Below are 21,238 nucleotides of genomic sequence, written 5' to 3'. Positions count from 1 at the left end.
AATGACATCACAGTGATGTCATCAGAGGACATTAAAAAAACTGTTTTCACAGACTGAAGACGGCGGACTGACGGACACGTCTGCGTCAAAATGATTTTTACGTTTTTCTTTCTGCAGGTTAAATGTTTGAATATCGACCTCATGTATTCGCCCTTTGTGTACGAAAATGAATGCATGTTTACGTATTTAAACGTATGTTTCAAATGTCGTTAACGTCTCTGTCCTCATGTTTCCGTGTGTCCTTTATGTTGCCATAGATACGCCAATAGACGGCACTACAGGGCTCTGCATACACATTACACACATGCACTAATGCACAAGAGAGATGGCTGCTTTTTTATCTGTGAATTTATTGTTTCAAAACTCATCTATGACGTATGAAGCCTCCCGGGGCCGTGATGATTAAAGTGTTACGGCTGTCGAACATAAGAGAGGACACACGCAGCAGGACGGATGCAAGACGAAAACATTTATTTACAAAAGGACAAAGACAAACGATACAAACACAGGAAGCTGCTGGGTGCAGGGAGTCGGAGAGAGCGTGAGCAGAGAGGTCAAAGGTCAACATGTCCACCTCGCCCTGCCTGAGTCATCCACCCTGACTGTGAGCCAAGTCAAACCAGCTCAGGACGCACAGTACACACTACAGTACACACTACAGTACACACTGCAGTACACACTACAGTACACACTACAGTACACACTGCAGTACACACTGCAGTACACACTGCATACAGTACTGACAGTACACACCACAGTACACTGTGTACTGCATATACAGTACTGACAGTACACACCACAGTACACTGTGTACTGCATACAGTCCTGACAGGCGTTTCCTTGAAAACCTTGAATCTACTAAAAGATCTGTTACATCTCCAAGATCCAAAACTCCTCAAGGATCTGCATGACTTCCTTATGGAGCCTTAGAAACCTATTCAAGGACCCCTGGAACCATATTCAGGATCATTAAAATATCCTCAAGCACCATTTGACTCTTTTTGACTCTCCAGGATCTTAAAGAAAACTCCTCAAGGATCTGAATGACCTCTTACAGGACTCCTTGAACCATATTCAGGATCAATAAAAAATCTTAATTACCATAATTTCCTCAACAAAATCTTGTAATTTCCTTGAATCTACAAAAAGACACTTCACATCTCCAGGATCTTAAACTCATCAAGGATCTGAATGACCTTCGTATGGAGCAATAGCCCAAGGATGCCTGGAATCACCTGAAATAAACCCCAGAAGCTCCTCAAGGATTAACGTCCTCAATGAATCTCATTCAAAAACCCGCTGACTTTAGTTTACACGCTGCTGAATCCAACAACACTTCCTGAAATCTACACTTTGATTCAGGACAAGACAGAAAAAAATGGACAGAATAAAGAAAATTATGGAAAACAACATATTTGTCATAAAGCAACGGAGGGGAAATAAAATTAAAAAGAAAATAAAACTGAATTAATTTCCTGCAGGAAATAAATAAAGAAATCACCGACAGATCAGAAAAATGGCAGTTCCACAGAAGAGATCAGGTGTCAGTGTTGAGTCGACAGAGGGAGCTCCAGTCCGCTTCTTCCCTCTGCACAAACGGTTTATCCTGAACCTGAACCCCGGAGCCCTCAGCTGAACCGTCTCCGACCCGAGCCCCCCCCTCCACAGACCCCCGGTACCCCCGCACAGAGACCCCCGGTACCCCCGCACAGACCCCCGGTACCCCGCACAGACCCCCGGTAACCCCGCTCCTTTGGATGCACCTCGGTCAGAAAACATCCACCCCAATAAAAACCACCAAAAAACATCTTTACATGAGAGCAGCAGAAAACATGTAAATACTTAAATTAAAAGTGCGTTTATATGTTCAATCTGAATACATCTCATAATTTTAGCGACATAATGTTTATTAACTAATGTCTTTTTAAAATCAAAATAGACTATAATAAGTTTTGTTTTTCATAAAATAAGAAAAAGTCATACAACTAAAAATATGTTTTTTAAAAAGGTGTCTTTTTTGCATGTTTTATGTTTCATGTTTTAGTGTTTAGTTAATGTGCTGTTAAGAGACTTTTGAATGAACACGCCTGACGCTCAAAACCAGAACTGATCAGAATATCTTTGAAAGCGTCTGAATGCTCGCTGCGCCCTCGCGCTCTTCAGGTGAGCGAGTTTTTGGTTAAAGTCTGCAGAGCTCCGTCCTGTCAGTGATTCACAGGTTCAGCAGAGGTATCATAAACTTAATAACCTGGCGCACCGTAATCACTCCTCACTTTGAACCGCGCCGCTCCCTCTGCGCAGAGACCAACACCAAACTGCGTCCACAGAAGTGTCTCTTTAATGTCTCTGTCTGTAAAACTAAAGCTTCAACTGAAATCGTGTCACAGTGGAGCCGCGCGGAGCGTTTCAGAGGAGCGCGCCAGAGGCAGAGGACTCACAGGAGTGTGTTTAAATCAAAGAAAAGTGATGTTTGGAGCGTTTGACTTTAGCCGAATCGCAGACTGGCTCGTGCTCTTGCAGAGGCACAGAATATTTTTGCGCGTGTTCTCCAGTGTGATGAAAATCCCGAAATACGAGTAAAATTAGATTCTATCTTAACGGAGGTCGGAGCGAGGGGCTGAACGCGGCGCGTAATGTACATTTCATTCTGGTTTTCCTCCTTAAATGTATCTGTGCGGGAACAGTGGGTTAAATCCAGGACCGTGTGTGTGTGTGTGTGTGTGTGTGTGTGTGTGTGCCCGCCCACTCACTCCTGCTATATAAACGCAGTTTGACAGCTCAGAGTTTACTGAGCAGGAGGAGTCTCACCGACACCCCGCAGCTTCTCTCCGCTTCTCTCTGTGCAGAAATCGAACCTGTGACACTCACAGAACTTGATGTGTGCAGGTCTGTAGCCCCCCTCTCACCCGAGGACCTGACACTGACGCAGACTTTGTCCAAACTGGATTCTCGGAGCTCCTCGCCATGCATGCCCGGCTTTAGGTTCTCCATGGAGCTGTCGAACCTGTACGAGGTGGCGCCCCGGCCCCTGATGAGCAGCCTGACCCACGGCCAGCAGCCCTCCTCCGGCTACAGAGACCCGGCAGACCTCGGCGGTGAGATCGGAGACAGCGAGACGTCCATCGACCTGAGCGCCTACATCGACCCGTCGGCCTTCAACGACGACTTCCTTGCGGACCTGTTCCACCACAGCTCCCGGCAGGACAAGCTCAAGATCATGAACGGAGAGTACGAGTCGGTGCCGTGCGGCCCGGGGCCCCCGGGGCCTCAGCACCACTACATGTCCTCCTACATGGAGTCCAAACTGGAGCCGCTCTACGAGCCGCGCATCCGCCCGGTGGCCATCAAGCAGGAGCCCCGGGACGACGAGGACATGAACGCGGGCATGCCCCCCACCTACCACCACCCGCACGCGCACTCCCAACAGTACTCCCAGCATTCCCAGCATTCCCAGCAGCAGCAGCAGCAGCAGCAGCAGATGCCGCACCTTCAGTACCAGATCGCGCACTGCGCGCAGACCACCATGCACCTCCAGCCGGGACACCCGACCCCCCCGCCGACCCCGGTGCCCAGCCCGCACCAGCACCACCACCACGCGCACCACCACCCGCAGCACGCGCAACAGGGCGGCCTGAAGCTGCTGGAGCAGCAGCGCGGTGGCGGCGGCGGGAAGAGCAAGAAGAACGTAGACAAGAACAGCCCGGAGTACCGGCTGAGGCGCGAGCGCAACAACGTGGCCGTGCGCAAGAGCCGGGACAAGGCCAAGCTGCGGAACATGGAGACGCAGCAGAAGGTGGTGGAGCTCACCACCGACAACGACAGACTGAGGCGGAGGGTCGAGCACCTGACCCGCGAGCTGGACACGTTACGGGGCATCTTCAGACAGCTGCCAGACGGATCCTTCAAACCCATGGGCAGCTGAGAGACTACTGAGCCGGGCCGGACCGAGACCGGCACTACAGACGGACTGGAGTCAGACTGGAGATGGACTGGAGTACTGCTGGATTTATTCTCTTGATGTGTGGACGGACAGAGAGCTGTGAGGACACTGAGGCAGCTGAGGTGTTCACTGCAAAAACATCCAATCATTTTGTCTTCAACTCTCATCAAAAAAATATTTTCAGAAAAAAAAAATTGCAGACAAACTGACAAACTGAACTTTTCTGAGTTTTTATGTAAAACAGGAAACTTTGCAGCCACAGAGCTGAAACACACACACACACACACACACACACACACACACACACACACTCTCACACACAGACAGACTGCTGGACTTTAAATGTTGCAGAAAAAGTGTCAGATGAGACATCTGGAGTGGGGACAGGTGAGTGGGACAGGTGTCTCACCTGCTCTGACAGCGTCCTGTGGACTGAGAGACACGGTCATCTTTTTGCAGTGTTCATGTGCCTTCTTTCAAACTTTTGTGCAAAAGCCGATAAGCTGGTTCCACACACACAGAGGACTGGTTGTTTTTGTGCCTTATTGTTCCCTTCAGACTGAGCACGGTGAAATCTGACACCTTCATTTGACTCAAAGAGATCCAAGAAACCTCGAAAAATGTGAGTAAGTATGACTATTAGTCCAAATTTATGTTTGCTTTATATGTGATTGTTAAGTTCACTTAAAATTAAGTAACTTTTATGGAATTTTTCAAAGTTGTTGCAACTTAAAAATAACAAGTTCAGTTGAATCAATCTTTGCAAGTTTTAGCAACTTCAGTATTTCTGTCAGTATTCTGCTGGTTACAAACTAATCAATCATATTTTCTTCAACATGTTAAGCAAACAGAGCTGGCAGATCTCCAAATTTTATTATCGGCAAAATCCTCTCAGTGATGATCACGTTAAATCAGAGTAACTCGATTTACTGAAGTTGCAAACACTTAGAAAGAACGACGTCATTTCATTGGTCATTTTTAAGTTGCAGCAACATCACTAAATAAAGCAAATGCAGCTAAAATTTTCGGTGAACTTAACAGTTAGATATGGAGTAAACATAGATTAAGACAGTGATATTAACTCTCCTTTTTCAAGGCGATCAGTTTCCAGGATTCTGGTACAGTTTGTCAGATTAGACGGCGTGCTCGACACTCACATATCAGTGCAGCTAAGGTAGGGCACGTGCTCCCAGATCAGCCTGTTGTGCATGTTTCAAATGTGTTTGTTTGTTTTATACCAGTTTCCATCTCCGTCATCTCCTCATCATCTGGAATGCAAAGTGCACTGAGCTGCACAGACACAGACTCTGTGCAACTGTTTATGGACTCTTCTTCTGTGGTACGCTTCACAGGTCCCAGATCAGTGTGACGGTACGGCTGCAGGGTGAAAAGGAGCGTTATTATAGAATATTACGTGTGCACCAGGAGGGAGACGTTAAATTCAGCCCGCTCACTTCAGATGCTTTAATGCAGATCTCAGTCTGCTGCACATTTTGGTCAAACTGAACTTTTTACGTGCTGAGACGTGACGACTGTGAACCAAAATCATCTCCACAAACTGCTGCTTCATGCTTTCAAACCGTGTCAGGGTGCAAAAGCTGCAGCGCGCTGATACGAACCGTGTAGAGTTCATTAAAAACAGAAACATCTCTAATGTTTGATAAACGTGCGTCGTGTTCCCGCTCAAAAACACGGTGGATCTCTCTCCTAGTTCCCTAAAAATGTTGTTTTCACGTCAGTTTGAATGATAATCGAGTTATCGGCCGTCTGGTGCCGAAATGCCAAAGTGAAAAATACAAAAAAGCAAAGACTGGAATTGATCCTGTGGTACCTGCTTCGTCACGTCGCCGTCTGCTGAAAACCGAGAATCTCCAAACCTGCAGCAGTTTAACGCTCAGCACGATGCATCGATTTAAAAATGCTGAGAAAGAGGAGAATTTCTCTGTAAACTCTGCAGATTTGGAGATGCGTGGTTCCCAGAGGACGGCGGCGGCGGAGCAGCTCTTTCGTCGTCGTTATGCACTATTAGTGGTCACATGAAGCGCAGTGACTTATGGGTACTGATCGATCTGAAAACACGCCTCGCTCTTCATATTTATATGTAAAAACAAAACAAAATGTGAAAAGGGTTCCTATGCAACACGTCTCTTCCTCTTTTCCACTGTTGAGTTATCACACACACACACACACACACACAGTGCCTTCTGATCCTCTGAGATGACCTTTGACCTCGCGCTGATATGCTCGCTGTCTTTCTGTTGAGAAACTCGACGGTTGGAGTCAGGGAGGAAAAAGGAAGCACTTTTGTTTTCTGTTTTTTACAAACTGATGTTAAACCTGTTTGTTTCGATGTTAACGACGTCTCAATTGTAAAATAAGCCTATATAAAGGGTTCCTATGCAATAAATATATATATAAAATACCAAAAAATCTGAATTATGATAATAAAAGAGCTTGTTTTATCAGACTCTGCTGTTGCTTTTTTTTGGATTTCTCTGTTTGTTTGTCAGAAGCTTCTCTGACATCATCACGTTCAAACACACAAGTTTAGTGTTTTTATTTCTCCTGCAGCTGATAGGAGGCGCTCACAGCACCGTCACACACCGACAAACCTCCAGTTTCATTCTGCAGAATCACGGGTCGGCCTGCAGCGCTGGACCGTCAAACTTAACCCTTAAGTCCGCTTTAGTATCACACACACTCGTATCGCTCTGCACTTTTCAAAATTAAGTTAATTCTTTTTAACCAACAACAGTCCTGGTCTTTAATATCAAAAATTCATTCATTTGATCATTTTAAAGTCACATTCAGGATTAAATAGTTAAAGATGACAAATGAACTCAGAATCAAATATCAGTGTGTTTTAAAGGAGCAGTCCGTCTCTTCGGGATCACAGCAGCTGCCCGTCGTGCCGATGATTTTGGATTATTTTTTGGATCATCGATCTTTAACCTGCAGCTTCTTCTTCTTCTACTGCGTCCTTGACTACAACCCCAGTCCTTTAACAGTTGTCAAACTTAACCCTTTGAAATCTGCAACATCACTTTTCTTGTGCTGTTTTCAGTGAAACCTGAGCACATTAATGCAGTTTCTCAATAAAAAAGCAAACAAACATGGGAAAAGGAAATAAGCAAATTGACAATAAATGTTTCACATATCGTTGCATTTAGTATTAGTAGCTTTAGGAATTTATCTTTAAAAAGCTTGGAAAAATGTCAAGGGAAAAATAAAAAAACCAAGGAAAAGCTATACTTAAATTCATCATAAGTGCATATGTTTTAAGGGCCTTTTTTCCCAGGTCTTTTTGGTGTTTTTTTTTTACCTTCCTTACATCTACCTTACACTAATTTTCAGGTTCTTTTCTTGTACTTTTTACAATTTTTTTTTACACATTTTTGGGTAATTTCTTCTTTCATTGTTCATTCCTTTCTTCCCATGTTTTTTTTTTTTTTAAATGAAGCCAATTTGCTCAGGTTTTGAAGGGTTAAATAAAGGATTCATTTTTTTTAAAAAAAAAAAGTGTGTGCTGCCTGTTTTCTTCTCCTGTGACGTTGCAGCCTGGAGTCAGTCTTAGTTGAAAAATCACTAAAAATCTTTGAATGAGAAAGTTTGCTGAAAATCAGCGCTTTATTTTCGGACAGCAGTGAATCCATCAGCAGCCATAAAGACACGTCTGTGTGTGCAGAGTAATTATGACTTTTTTAGGACTTCAAACACTAAAGAAAGGACTTGATGTTCTTGACTCGGGACTTGTTAAGCAAGACTTGAGACTCGAGTATCACCCCTAAAACGCTGGCATGGGTTTGAACTCTGTGAGTTATCTAACAGAACAAACTCAGAGAACATTTCTTCTGCAAACATGTGATATCATGTCAGTCTGCGTCAGCTGATCAATCCCACAGATCAATCAACCCATCGGCGAGTCCAAACTGCAGATCTGCTCCTCCGAGAGGAAAAATGAAAAGCATCCATCAGGAGCAACGCTGCGTGTGAAAAGGAGAGAAGAAGAACGCAGATCGTCATTTTGAGCTGAGAACAGAGAAAACAGAAAACATGTGTTTGACATAAACAGTGAAGGTCAAACACCAGCGAGGAGTCGCAGATTCAAACTCTCCATCTGATTGCTTTGATTTATTTCTCTGATCTGAATGTGAGATGATTTTGGTGGTGCAGATTTTTTGACAGTAGAAGAGGTCTCAGTCTGCTGGCGTTACAGAATGGAGCGTCTTTCCTCATAGAGGATCTTTGTTGAGTTACAGACTTAAACAGGCATGTTTCATTGGGCTCTGGATCAGCTGATTTCACCTTCTGTCATTTTGAAAGTGAAGTCAGCTAAATATGAATAAATGGTTGCTCTGGTTTCTGCGCTGAATTGTGAAGACAAAGAAGAGAAAGAGGAAGGATTCAGTAACAGATTCAGAGTTTAGTGTCTCAATCGGAGGGTTTTCATGACAGATTTGCACTAAACTTCAGCGATATTTCGGATAAAACTCAGCATGGAGCAGACTGTGTTTCCACTGCGTGATGTCATGTGACCTCTCCTCTGGTGATAACATCCCAGTAACCATGGCGATGGATGTTCAAAACAATAGCAGCTTTATTTCTATTGCAGCCACCGCACTAGCCGTCATTATTTCAATCCAAGGCTACGGAAAGGCGAGCCCCTTGTACATGGGAGCGGCCACATATGAGGGATTTCTGGGAGATGTAGTCCACGATTTCACAGAGGAATTGTGGGTTAAAACCTTTCTCAGAGTTATGTGATGCATTAACAGCTCTTGTAGCTCCTGCTGCATCATGAGGGAGCCAGTTCCTACTGACAAGCACATAGACACAGCATCATGTGACCTCACAGCATCATGTGACCTCACAGCATCATGTGACCTCACAGTGTCATGTGACCTCACAGCATCATGTGACCTCACAGCGTCATGTGACCTCACAGCATCATGTGACCTCGTAGCTCCCAGTCAATGGCAGTTTTTTCCTGTTTGTTTTTTTTAAATTGATGCGTTTATTTTCTATTTGCAATTTCAATTTGTGCAATTTGAGGGTTAATACCCACCTTGAGTGAGCCCTAAACATTTTTTATCTATCCCAGCTCCCTCAGGAATACCTTCTGATTTCTAAATGGGTGTTTTAAGATTCATCTGGGAACTAGATTTTTTCTTTTTTAAGCAATTTTGTTTGTATGCATTTTTGTTTCCAGCATCAAGAATTTCTTGAACATTATGACCTTTATTTTGTGGAGAGATTTGCTCAACTGTAGTTTGAGTAATATATGAATTTTGGCTGTGTGTAAAGTTGAAGTTGAAAGAGTCAAATTTTGTATCAGATTCAGCTGATTAGCCCCTTCAGATGAATTAGAGCACACTATAGAAAATAAAAAAGTTGCAATTTAGAGCATGTGTTTACTGATATTTTTCAACTTGTTGTAAACCGACAGGCACATAGCCATAGTGTCATGTGACCTAGAAAAGACAAAAAAGTGTTTCCATTGCAGTTTGGACAAATATGGCTTTTTTACAATCACCGGAAATACCACCTCATGGCAGAGGGAAAACGTTTTTGTGTTTAAAAAAAAAGACTTGTTTGAGGACAATTGACAGTGAATGGAAACCTGCCTAATGTCTGAACTCAGAGTCATTTGCTCCTTAATTCTTTAATAATCTATGTGAGGCAGCACTGAGGAGAGCAGCTCCTCTGCTGTATCCTGAGAGCTGAACAGCAGTCTGACAGCTGCACTATAACTCGCAGCCAAAGTCAGTTGGTTCTGCATGTATTCATGTATTTCAGCTGCTGCCAACAGACAGAAGAAAGCTCAACAACAGTCAGGAGGTCCTTTTTATCAGAAACAGGTGAAACAATGGACTGAGTGAGAGGTGAAGACGGAAAACTGTTCACAGCGTTTTTATTCAGGAATGTCGAGAAAGAAGAACCTGAAACGGCAGAAGAAGAGCAGGAGGAATCAGGAAACCTGCAGACTGATGAAGACTTCCACATGTCTCTGAATCCGACCGATTCAACATGAAATCTGCAAACATTCAGGATGTGAATGCATCGTCACAGCTGGATAATAAAACCTGCAGGAGGTCGCATTCAAATATAGTTCTGCACAGATTTCACTTTAAATATTCAGTTTTTTTTGGGCACATGATGTCCAAGGTTACAAAATGGTGCCTTGTCAAGGCTCTTTTTTTCTCTTTGTGAGGGCCTGTGGCCCTTATCAAGTACGACTTATAACAATTTATCATACAAAATAATAGAATGCCATCCAATAGCCCATCATCATAAAAAAAACCTTCCTTCATGGACTAGCTAAAAAGATGACCTTGACCACAAAGATTCATATAGTTATAGTTATACAATTTATAGGTAAATCTCCTCAAATTACATTATAACTTATTTATCATAATTCTTTACTGCCTTGCTTAAAAGTTTTGGAGAAGCTTTTCTATAAATCAGTGTTAATATATCTAAATGATACAATATCCTGTATAAACATTGAAGATTTCAGCTGAAACACTCAACATATGTGGCTCTACTACAACGTAAAGATAAAATCACCATAGCATCGGACAATAATTAATGTGCAGTGTACCAAAAGAGTTTGATACAGCAGACCATAACTTTCTTATATCCAGTCTTCATCGTTATGGCCGTCAGGATGTTTCTATCAGGTGGCTGTGTGTCTCCAATAAAATCAAACTAAATTGCGGAGTGCCTCAAGGCTCTATACTTGGGCCTCTTTTATTTTAAATCTATTTAAAAATCAATTTAAAAGTGCAAAGATCAATAAATAGTCAATAAACAACACTGAAATTTGCTCCTACATCATCAGAGCTGTGTTGCTATGACTTGTTGGTCTCACTGATGGCTGCTGCTGGACAAAGCTGTTTCACAGGCTGGTGCTTCATACCTACGTCCAGACGGGAGACGCTGAAATTCATAATATATCGGGTGGGAGCTTTCTTTCAAAATACATCCAGCTATCCTCTGTAACTGTCCATTGTACAGGGATTCTGGGTATTCTTGTTATATTTGTTTTCATTTGCTTGTTTTTTTTTTGTTGTTTTTTTTTTTTTTTACCACATTTTGAGTGCTATTAAGTTAATAAATATAAGAAGTTGGGATGACTCGAACACACATTTCAGTATTATAGTTTTTGATATGTGAAGAAATCACCTTTTTTCTGCTTTAATGAGAACACATGGGTCATTTTAGAAAAAAACATTGGCAGAGAGGCTGTTCCCATGCACTATTTATATTTATAGATATAAAGGAGTAATGCAACATAGTTTTTACAGACCTCACATGATCACGAAGGCGGGAACACATGACCAGCGCACTGCCGGGAGTAAAAAGGGAGGTTTAAAGAGCAAAATAAGGAAGCAGGTTGTGGTGGTGGATGTCTCAAACAAACACAGGACTTTCCCCCCGGAGACCCGGGAGACCAGTGTTTGTGTCCCATGTGAAACTAAATAAACAGTGTTTTTCTGTTTTTTAAGATGTATCTTTTCCCTAAAGCGGTGTGATTTTACGTTGAGCACGTAACATTCGTGGGGTGCTAAGTCCTTGGATATCATATGAACTGTTGTATGAGGACACAATGAAAGAGGAGACACACAGACAGATGGACGCTGGATGTATGGACACATATTTCCACAGACTGTCGTAGTTTCTCCGTGGCAGAGGAATCGTTACAGATGTGTGTCGGAGAGATTGATGCAGTTACACCTTTTCAACATCTGGCTGAGTGATGAGGTTGAAAGCTCGACTACGCAGTGACGGAGGATCTCAGCGTCTCCGCTGGTCACCTGTTTGAAGCCGCACACCGAGAGAGACATGTCTCCAACATGTCCACATGATAATATCCAGACTCAACATGAGCTTGTAGTTGGATCACCTGAGAGTCCAGATGAATCACTGAATATTGATTTCCTTTGGCTTCGGCTGATAATCAGTAACAGCTGGTCTGAGATCAGCTGTGGGACTCTGAAGCTCTGTGTGAGACTCCAGAGTTTTCAGATCTGATCACCTTTTCTCTTCACTGAAATTCTACTTTCTATCGGTCTTGTGTGTCCCCCTCTCTCCATCTGTCTTCCTTTAGTGCAGGGACACTCAGCCTGCTCGTGTGGGGGCCACTTTAATGAAATGACAGGACAGGGGCCAGTCACAGCCGAACCATACATCCACCAAATGTCCTCAAATCCAAGACAATTTGAGGACATTTCCCAGATTTTAGGACACTGCTAGGATTTAAAGACATTTGTATAATTTGAGGACAATTCTAGGATTTTAGGACATTTCTTGGATTTGAGGACATTTCTTGGATATTAGGGTCTTATTTAGGACCTCAGTTGGGGGTGTCGGGGCTCCTCCACTGGCTCTTTTTTGATCAACAAGCTCTATTTTGATGCTGCTTTATGTCTCTGACACCTGATGGAGACTAAAAGGACAAAAACTATTCAGTGTCAATCACTGTATTTTTATTGTGGATTATAAAATGGTTTCGGGGCCACTCGACACCCTATGAGGGGCCAGATTTGACTCGCAGGATGTAAGTTGAGTATCGCTGCCTTCGTCCTTTACTTCTTCCCCTCAGATGTTTTTCTCTCCTCCTCCTCTTCTTCCCTCCTTCTCGTTTCTGTCACTGAAATAAGAGAAGTGTTTAATCTGATATTTTCTTGATGTCATTAGTGATTTTATCAGCGTGTTTCGTGTCGTTGGGCAGAGGAGACGTTTGGTTGGCTCTCGGCTGTGCGGCGGTGGATGGTAGCTGTTGTGGTTTTGGCCTGCGGTCGGCGTCTCAGAGTGTGTAAAGACACACACAGGTCTTTTATTGTGTTTTTGGATGTGTGTCGGCTGTTGGCCTGAGACTCTTCCTGCGGATGGAAGACATTAGCCTGTTAGCGGCTGGAACTTCTTCCTCTCTTCTCTCTGTTTTATTTCCACTTCATGTCCAAAGATCTCCTCTCTCTCTCCTCTCTCTCCGCTCGCTGAGCCAGAACTTCACTGTTAATAATCCTCTCACACGGTCGGCCGAGCTCATCAATCACCGCCATGTTGAGGTACTTAACGTTACGCCGAGGTTTTGGAAGAACCATCAGATGCTTCACTTCAAGATGTCACATAAAAATGGACCTCGTTTCAGTGAGTGAATTCAGTCTCTTCATTATACTTTCAGAGCTGCAGTTCTTTGACTCGTTTCCAGAGAAAAGACGAAATTCAGCCAGTGGTTCCCAACCTGGGGGTCGCCCCCCCGAAGGAGTCACGGCATAAATCTGATGATTCGCATGGCAACAGGCACAAAAAACAATGTTCTGCTTCAAAAGATCTGTTTACTAATATTTATTCCAAATGATTAAAAACGCTCTGGAGAAGTATGTGTTGATCACAGCGAACAGATGAAGGTCGTCCGTGTGAATGCTGACATTATTCAGCCTCTGAACAGCCTGACATTAATCAGACTGATCTTATGTGCTGTTTGTGCCTACGAAAAGTAATACACTACAGTTTATATATATACGCCAGATAATCATGAGGGCTGCGATAATGTGACCAATGCACCAGAGAAGAGAAAGTGACAGACTGTCTAAGGAGGCAGGTCAAACAAACACAGGACTCCCCCCGGGAGACTGTTTGTTTTTCATGTGAAAACAAGTGAACTTCGAGTTGATTTCAAGGTACGTTGTCACGTTACATTAAGTAAGCGACATTGAGTTAAGTATATGACTTGAAGTCAAGTGTTTTCTTCATGTTATGAGTACAACTTTACGTTAAGTGTGTAACTTTACATTACGTATGTAACTTTACAATAACTGTGTAACTTTACATTATAAGTTTGCATGTTTACATGTTTATAGGTTTGCATGTTTATAGGTTAACATGTTTATAGGTTTGCATGTTTACATGTTTGCATGTTTACATATTATCGTGTGCATGTTTACGTGTTTACAGGTTTACATGTTTACAAGTTTGCAGGTTTACATGTTTATAGGTTTACATGTTTATAGGTTTACAAGTTTGCATGTTTACATGTATGTAGGTTTACATTTTTACAGGTTTACATGTTTACAGGTTTGCAGGTTTACATGTTTATAGGTTTACATGTCCCTCTGAGGCAAACCTTGTTTTGTGATAATGGGCTATATAAATAAAACTGACTTGACTTGACATGTTTACATGTTTACATGTTTGCATGTTTACATGTTTACATGTTTACATGTTACAGGTTTTCATGTTTTACATGTTTGCAGGTTTACATTTTTACAGGTTTACATTTTTACATGTTTGCAGGTTTACATGTTTGCATGTTTACATGTTAACATGTTTACATGTTTTGCATGTTTACATGTTTACATGTTTACATGTTACAGGTTTACAGGTTTACAGGTTTACAGGTTTACATGTTTACATGTTACAGGTTTACATGTTTATAGGTTTACATGTTTGCATGTTTACATGTTACAGGTTTACATATTTGCAGGTTTACATGTTTACATGTTTGTAGGTTTACATGTTTGCAGGTTTACATGTTTGCAGGTTTACATGTTTACATGTTTGTAGGTTTACATGTTTACATGTTTGTAGGTTTACATGTTTGCAGGTTTACATGTTTGCAGGTTTACATGTTTACATGTTTGTAGGTTTACATGTTTGCAGGTTTACATGTTTGCATGTTTACAGGTTTTCATGTTAGCAGGTTTTCATATTAAAAGCGTCTAACTTTGCTGTTTGCAGTAATGTGTGTGTGAAGCGCGAGTCATTTATCAGTCACGCAGATGAGAAAAGTTTAAACGCTGTGGATTAATTTCCTGTTTCTGGATGCAGCAGGTTGAATATGTTTTCTGTTGGTGAATATCAGCGTGTTGAACGTATCTGAACGTGTCCTCTCTGTGTTTCTGGGTAAACTGTGTCTCTGTGTGTGCAGGAGAACATGTGGTTATTTTGGGGTTGTTGGTGTTTGCCGTCTCAAAGTGCTCTGCTTTCATTGACGTGGTGTGTGGAGAGTGTGTCAGTGACTCGATCCATCTATCTGCTCTGTTTGGACGTCCACTTTTTCTATTTAACCTCCGTTTAAAGATTAACTGGCTCTTTTCATTGACTCGGAGCAGACAGAGTTGACCGAGCAGCACTTTGCCGTGAAAGGCCAGGTAGTGCTTTTACTGTTTGCTCTGCGATACAGAGACTCGCACTCAGCTGCTGCGGTCACATGGACTACGGCAAGACTCTCACTGGGGGCTCAGGGGACCACTGGTCTCCAGTATGAGACCCAGTTTGTATCATCAGCATTAGTGGGACATTTTGGAGCGTTCATCTGCTCATTTCAACGATGTTAGAAACCCCAGACGTTCGTTCAACGCTCGTTTCTGCTCTGAAAGTTTCTTTGTGAAATCATCACAGACCTATTTTGTCTGCTGCACAATGAAAAAGATTTTGGACATTTTTTCGAGGTGTTGTCTCATATTTCCTGTCCATGTTAGAGTCTGAAGATGTGCTAACACCTCTGAGAGGCTGCTGCAAACAACAACACATTCTTTGTCAAATATCACCATTTGGTCAGTGGACATTGATGTCTACATATAACATGCTGGTCGTCTTCCTGTCCCTCCGTGTTGACGTTCAGGACGGCGTGCCAATTTACACCGTTCATATGTATGGAGTCTTTTCAAAATAAGCTTCCATTCTCACAGGGAATCTCCAATTTCTGCATGTTAGATGCATACAGTCTTTTCAAAATAAAGTCACATTGGTAAAACATCTCATATTTACATTTATTTCTTGTGTAACAAAAGCGAGTGGTTCGGTTCACAAAAAGACATCATGTCTGAACATTCATGCAAGAAGTGAACTGCCTTTTACCACGTCGTTACCGGCAGCGTTTTAAACTGATGCTGTCCAGCAGCATGCCAACCCGCCACGAAAAGCGTCTGATGTCAGAATCACTGACCAAGCAGCGGCACTGCTGGACTGCAGGTGCCTCCTGCAGAGGGTAGAGGTTAGTCTCTTTATTGTTGAAGGACACATGAAACGGAGGTTTGGGGTCTTCCTCCAGGAAATATTGAATGCTAAACAATTCATTTCTGCATCTAGGTGAATTTGCTCCTTTCCTGCATCAGTTTCAGGTAAAAATGTCTTGAGCTTCGTCAAATCCTTTGCTACTCTAATGTTGTTATTGGTAGGGACAAATGCACATGTTCTAAATATCAGAAGTGCCCTCTTCTTATCAAGATCACTCAAACCGGCCGACCCGTGGGCCGGGGTTCAGCCTGCACATCACTGAGGAGAAGTAAGCCAGCAGAAAACACTGCTGCACATCAGCGAATCACTGCAGGAGTCTTAAAACCCGTCATCATGTGCAGGTTGTTTCTGTTTTATTCTCCTGTCGGTTTGTCTGCAGCGCAGCTACAGTGATGAGTGATGACGCCTCCTTTCAAAATCAGGTAAATATAAATGTGGGGATACCTGATTCCTGCTGCAGACAAAGAGCACACCTGCAGAGGAGAGGGTGCACAGGCTGCATCAGGTGATGCAAAGTTTTACGCTCACGTGCATGAATTAATAAAGTTATTTAAAGAGGGATTAAACGGAGAGCTTTCTAATTTTTGCACGACAACAAACTGTTTTCTTGTTCTTAAGCTGCTGAAGGAACCTGAAGCTGTTCACAAAACAAGTTTTTTTTCTCAGAGGAAACCATAAAATCAAACACAGAGAAAGCTCTCTATCAGATGTGGAGCCAGTTTTTCATTTTTATTTCCTGTGCGGAGCTGCAGCGGTGAATCCTGCGTGATAGTGCAGATATTCGTGGAGGGAGGGAGGCCCGCTCACAGGAACAAAGAGAGGAGTGTCGAGCCGCAGCAGGAGATCCAGATATCTGCCTGTTGATTCAGCTCTCCTCTGGCTGGTTGGCATTTTTTGGCTCTGAGTGAAACTATGAGGAACATGAGCGGGAGCCCAGCTGTTTGTTTTGGTGGTTTTTTGGAGGCACATTCTGCTTTTACGAGCCCGTCAGGAGGAGATTGATGGTGAAAGTGCCGTTAGCGACGGTCCACAGACCGGTTTCCCTCGTCCCGCCGCCGTGGCCGCCTCGACATGTCGGGGCCGCCGTCGTCCTGAGACTCAGCAGATTTCACTTCGTGTTGCATGTCATGGCTGCGTGGCCTTTGATCGGCAGCTCAGATCTGCTGTTTTTCGGCTCTCCATCTCACGCTGATGATTTATGAAGCTTAATTACTCTCAGCTTTGATTGCTCTAATAGATCGTCGGAGGCGAAGCTCTGACAGTCTGATCACCACAACAAGCAAAGCATTGTGGGAGAGCACTTACAGTAGAGAGGCTCAGTTCACCGTGTCACACCCACAACTATCAGGGAACGTTCCCACAACATTGGCTAATGTTAACTTTAATGTTTTAGATGTTTTACATGTTATTGAAGACGGACCCAGCGAGCAATCTTTGGTTCTAAAAACGTTCTGAGAACGGTACAATGCAACCACTAAATGTTGTAGTAACGTTTTCAGAGGCTAGTTTTCTTTTTGTTCCAGAACGTTCTGCTGAGTTCAGCCTTGAGGATCTGCGTTACAACAAACCCCCCAAAGGATGTTTCTTTCAACAATAAAAAATCATCTCAACTCATCAAACCGGGCCACTCGGAGCTGCTTCCTGTTTACAGTCCGATACGAAAACGCCGCAGATCTGAACCCCTCGCCACGCTGCCTGCATGTAAACAGTCGCAGCCCAACATCTGCAGCTCCTCTCCAATAAAACGCCACATTCCACATTTATGGCAGAACAAAGAAAAACACAGGCACGTATAGAGGACGCCCATCCATCCATCAGCACACACACACACACACACACACACACACACACACATGCACGCACACACACACACACACACACACATACACACACACAAAGCCTTTTTTGATTTGACTGCTGCTGCTGCATGAAGTAGAAGAAGAGGAAGAGATGATGTCACACCTGGTTCCTCCTGCAGCTCACCTGGATCGAACCGAGAGGAAAAACACGGATCTTTGAGTTTCGGTCCGATTTGTGTCGATTTTGACAAACAAACAAAAACGAAGACGTATATAAATCTGAATCCATCAGCTGTCGGCCTGATGAGGATTTAGCCAAGACTTCCACTTGACTGACTGATATCTGCATTTAAATGCAGATCAATCAAAAAATAAGGAATAAAAATCTAAATTGCTCTCAGATGATAATCCATGGTCTCTGAAATGCTTTCCTCCTCGTTGGCTCTGCACACAGACTTCCTACATGCAACGATTCCTTAACTGGGTGGTGATGATGGACTGGGACAGGTTTCCATAACCCTCTGTGTAAAACAAAACTGTGAATGTAAAATATGCCTAATGCAAACTTGTCAATTTAAAAAAAAAACCTGAAGCGGCTGCCACTCGTGTGCACACACAGATTTTCCTTCCACACCGAGTTCACAGTGTTGAACTTCTGGCTTTTGAGTGATGAAACGGCGGCAGCACAAAGACAGAAAGAAGGTGAAGGAGGTGATGATCTGCTCTGCTAACTCTCAATTCATCTGACTCGACGATGGAAAAAAAATCTCATATGATGTTTGTGGTGTTTTCTGCTCGGAGTTTAAGTTTTTTCACCTCGAGGCGTTCGGGAAAAAACACGAGTTGCACAGCGACACAAAAGCAGCGACAAAACACTGAAATGTGCTGAAAATCATTTTTGAAAAGCCGCCCCAGGCTGCTGAAAATGCTCCATCCGGTCAGGACATTAAATCTTAACTTTTCGTTCAATAAAATATATTGTATCGATATATTTTCCACAGACGGCTTGTTGGCAGTGACACAGAGTCAACGTGTATGTGCTGAGTTCAGAACGTGTTTTGGAGCTCCTCCAGAACAAACGCAGCGGGTGAATAAATAAATGTTCCCGATGCTGCGACCTGAATCTGATAACCGTGCGTGTGCTGCTGCAGCGAGTGTGTCTGTGGACTGATAGTCGGCGTTAATAATTCACAGCGTTATGAGCCCCGCGCTCTGCTGGACTCGCTGCACGGATCGTCTGCGCTCCTGCGAGGCCTCTGGCAGGAGCGCACCGGGCCGAGGACGAAAGAGGAGAAGGAGAAAGTGTGGGAAGAACAGCTGGAGCCGCCTGAGACTCTCTGCTGCGTTTCTGTTGCCCTGATAGGATCAGTGAACGCCTCGCGGTGCGTTCAGGGTCGAGCTCTGTCCCTGCCAGGTTTCCACTGCTGTTCACTGCGTCTCACTTTGTTCCCGCTTCACTCTGATGATTGCTGATAGACGCAGAAAACGATTGCAGACGCCGAGTTTAATAAGAGCAGAGCTCTCAGAGGGGAAGTCACGATACTGGAGTCAGAGATAAGAACCATCATTTAGGTTAATCTGCTCCGCAGATCCAACGCAAACACGCCGCAGAAAAAGTGTCTCATTACACTAAACGCTTTCTGTTAAATGAGGAGTAAAAAGTTGTGGTTGTGATGAGGAGAAACAGGCGGAGATGTTTGAACGAGAGGTTTGTTAAACGATGGCAGCTCGGCTCGCAGACAAACCAAACAACAAAGATTTATTTACATTCAAATCATGAGAAGGAAAGTGAAGGATGCTGGGAGCAGAGCGAACATGAGCTGCAGGACGAGAGAGAGAACAAAGAGGAGACGTTACAGAGAGCGGCTCTGCTTTATCTACCTGAGAGCCGCCTGAACCAGGTGTGAGTCTCATCCTGCTGACGATCCTCCAGCAGCTCTGCGGCCGAGAGGACAGAGACATCCAGCGTCTGTCCAGCCTTTGTGTCCTCCACATAACTCAACTCAATATTCAGTCATTCAAACCTTTATCTAAGAAGTGAACGTAAAGAGACTGTTGTTTTCACTGATGCCGAGCGTCAACAAAAACATTAAAAAAACAATCAACAAGCAAACAAATAACACTTCAAATATAAACAAAATCATACAAAACAACAAACAACAACAGCAGTGTAAACAGCTGAAAAATACAGGATAACAAACCTGTAGTATTAAAACAAGCGGTGAAATAAGGCATTTGAACGGCCGTAATGGTGTCGGAGTTTAAGTTCCTCCGCAGATTATCGGAGGTCTCAGGTGAACTGTGCGTGAAAGTCTGACACCAGTACGAGAGGTGGACCATTTTCTCAGATTTTCTAAATTCAAGATTCAAGAAGGTTTCTTCCTAAACACGAGGTTCCTGAGAGGGAAACAAACTGAGTGCTGAGATCAGCATGAGAACAGTCATGAAATACCAAACTAGAATCTAAAACTAGTAGAAGCAACAAATAAATACAACAAAATGAAACAATAGACTCCGACACTAAAAACTACACAGATTTAACAGTGCAAACAAGTATTAATGAATATGAACAATCTTAAAATGCTCTTCTTCCTCTCCAGTGCTGCCAGATTGGAAATGTTAAACTATCGGACCAGAGACTCAAAATCATCGTATAATTAGAAAAATGATTGTCACAATCACGAGAACAAATAGGTTAAATTTATAACTTTAGTAAACGAATATTTAAAAGACTGGTGACTGAAAAATCAACAGCGGTGCGTGCCCGAACGTCGCCTACACCCAACGTGATTGGCTGTAAGGAGGTCATGTGAGAAGCGATGCGTGAACACAGATGTAGGAGCCGGGAAACGAGTTAAAGTGAGACGCGTGAACCAAACTAAGAGCTTACTGTAAGTGTCACAGTGGACATCACAGCAATTTTGGATTCATGGAATTATCGTACAAATACGCTAATTATCCTACATCTGGCAGCAATGTTCCTCTCTCAACGCAGTAATCTTTATTTCTTTAGATATAATAAACAGTGATATTCAAAAGAAATCTTGACTTGCTAATAATAAGCTGCACAATTTCAGTTTTTTATCTTAGTGGTCAAATTTGAGTCTCAGCTCTGTGAAATTCCAACATGCTCTCATCCCGACTCTGTCAGTGGACTTCTGCGTCTGCATGTTACGCTCGAGGTATCCTTCTGCGTCTGCATGTTACGCTCGAGGTATCCTTCTGCGTCTGCATGTTACGCTCGAGGTATCCTTCTGCGTCTGCATGTTACGCTCGAGGTATCCTTCTGCGTCTGCATGTTACGCTCGAGGTATCCTTCTGCGTCTGCTGTTGATGTTTCAGGATGCTGTTGGTGATGTCAACATGAGCACATGGTGTGATGACGCTGCACGTGCACGTTTAGGCAACAACAACACATGGCGACCAACACTGGGACGTCAACAAACATGCTGGGATCAGACAACAAAAGTCGACG

At 43.3% G+C, this 21,238-nt stretch overlaps 1 protein-coding gene across 1 annotated transcript; it reads left to right on the top strand.

Moving 5' to 3' along the window:
- The first annotated feature begins 2,771 nt into the window (after positions 1 to 2,771).
- On the top strand, positions 2,772 to 4,144 carry cebpa (CCAAT enhancer binding protein alpha). Its single transcript, XM_042490062.1, has one exon. The coding sequence runs from the start codon at positions 2,969 to 2,971 to the stop codon at positions 3,920 to 3,922; it is 954 nt and encodes a 317-aa protein (XP_042345996.1). The 5' UTR covers positions 2,772 to 2,968; the 3' UTR covers positions 3,923 to 4,144.
- Positions 4,145 to 21,238: the final 17,094 nt, after the last annotated feature.

The sequence above is a fragment of the Plectropomus leopardus genome, chromosome 1 (genome assembly GCF_008729295.1).
Source record: "Plectropomus leopardus isolate mb chromosome 1, YSFRI_Pleo_2.0, whole genome shotgun sequence".
Classification (NCBI taxonomy): Eukaryota; Metazoa; Chordata; class Actinopteri; order Perciformes; family Serranidae; genus Plectropomus; species Plectropomus leopardus.
Note: the sequence above shows the minus strand (reverse complement) of the source record. Positions and strands in the feature narration are given on the sequence as shown.

Excerpts from the sequence above, each read along its gene's own strand:
- cebpa (XM_042490062.1), top strand. The coding sequence starts at position 2,969 with ATGCCCGGCTTTAGGTTCTCCATGGAGCTGTCGAACCTGTACGAGGTG.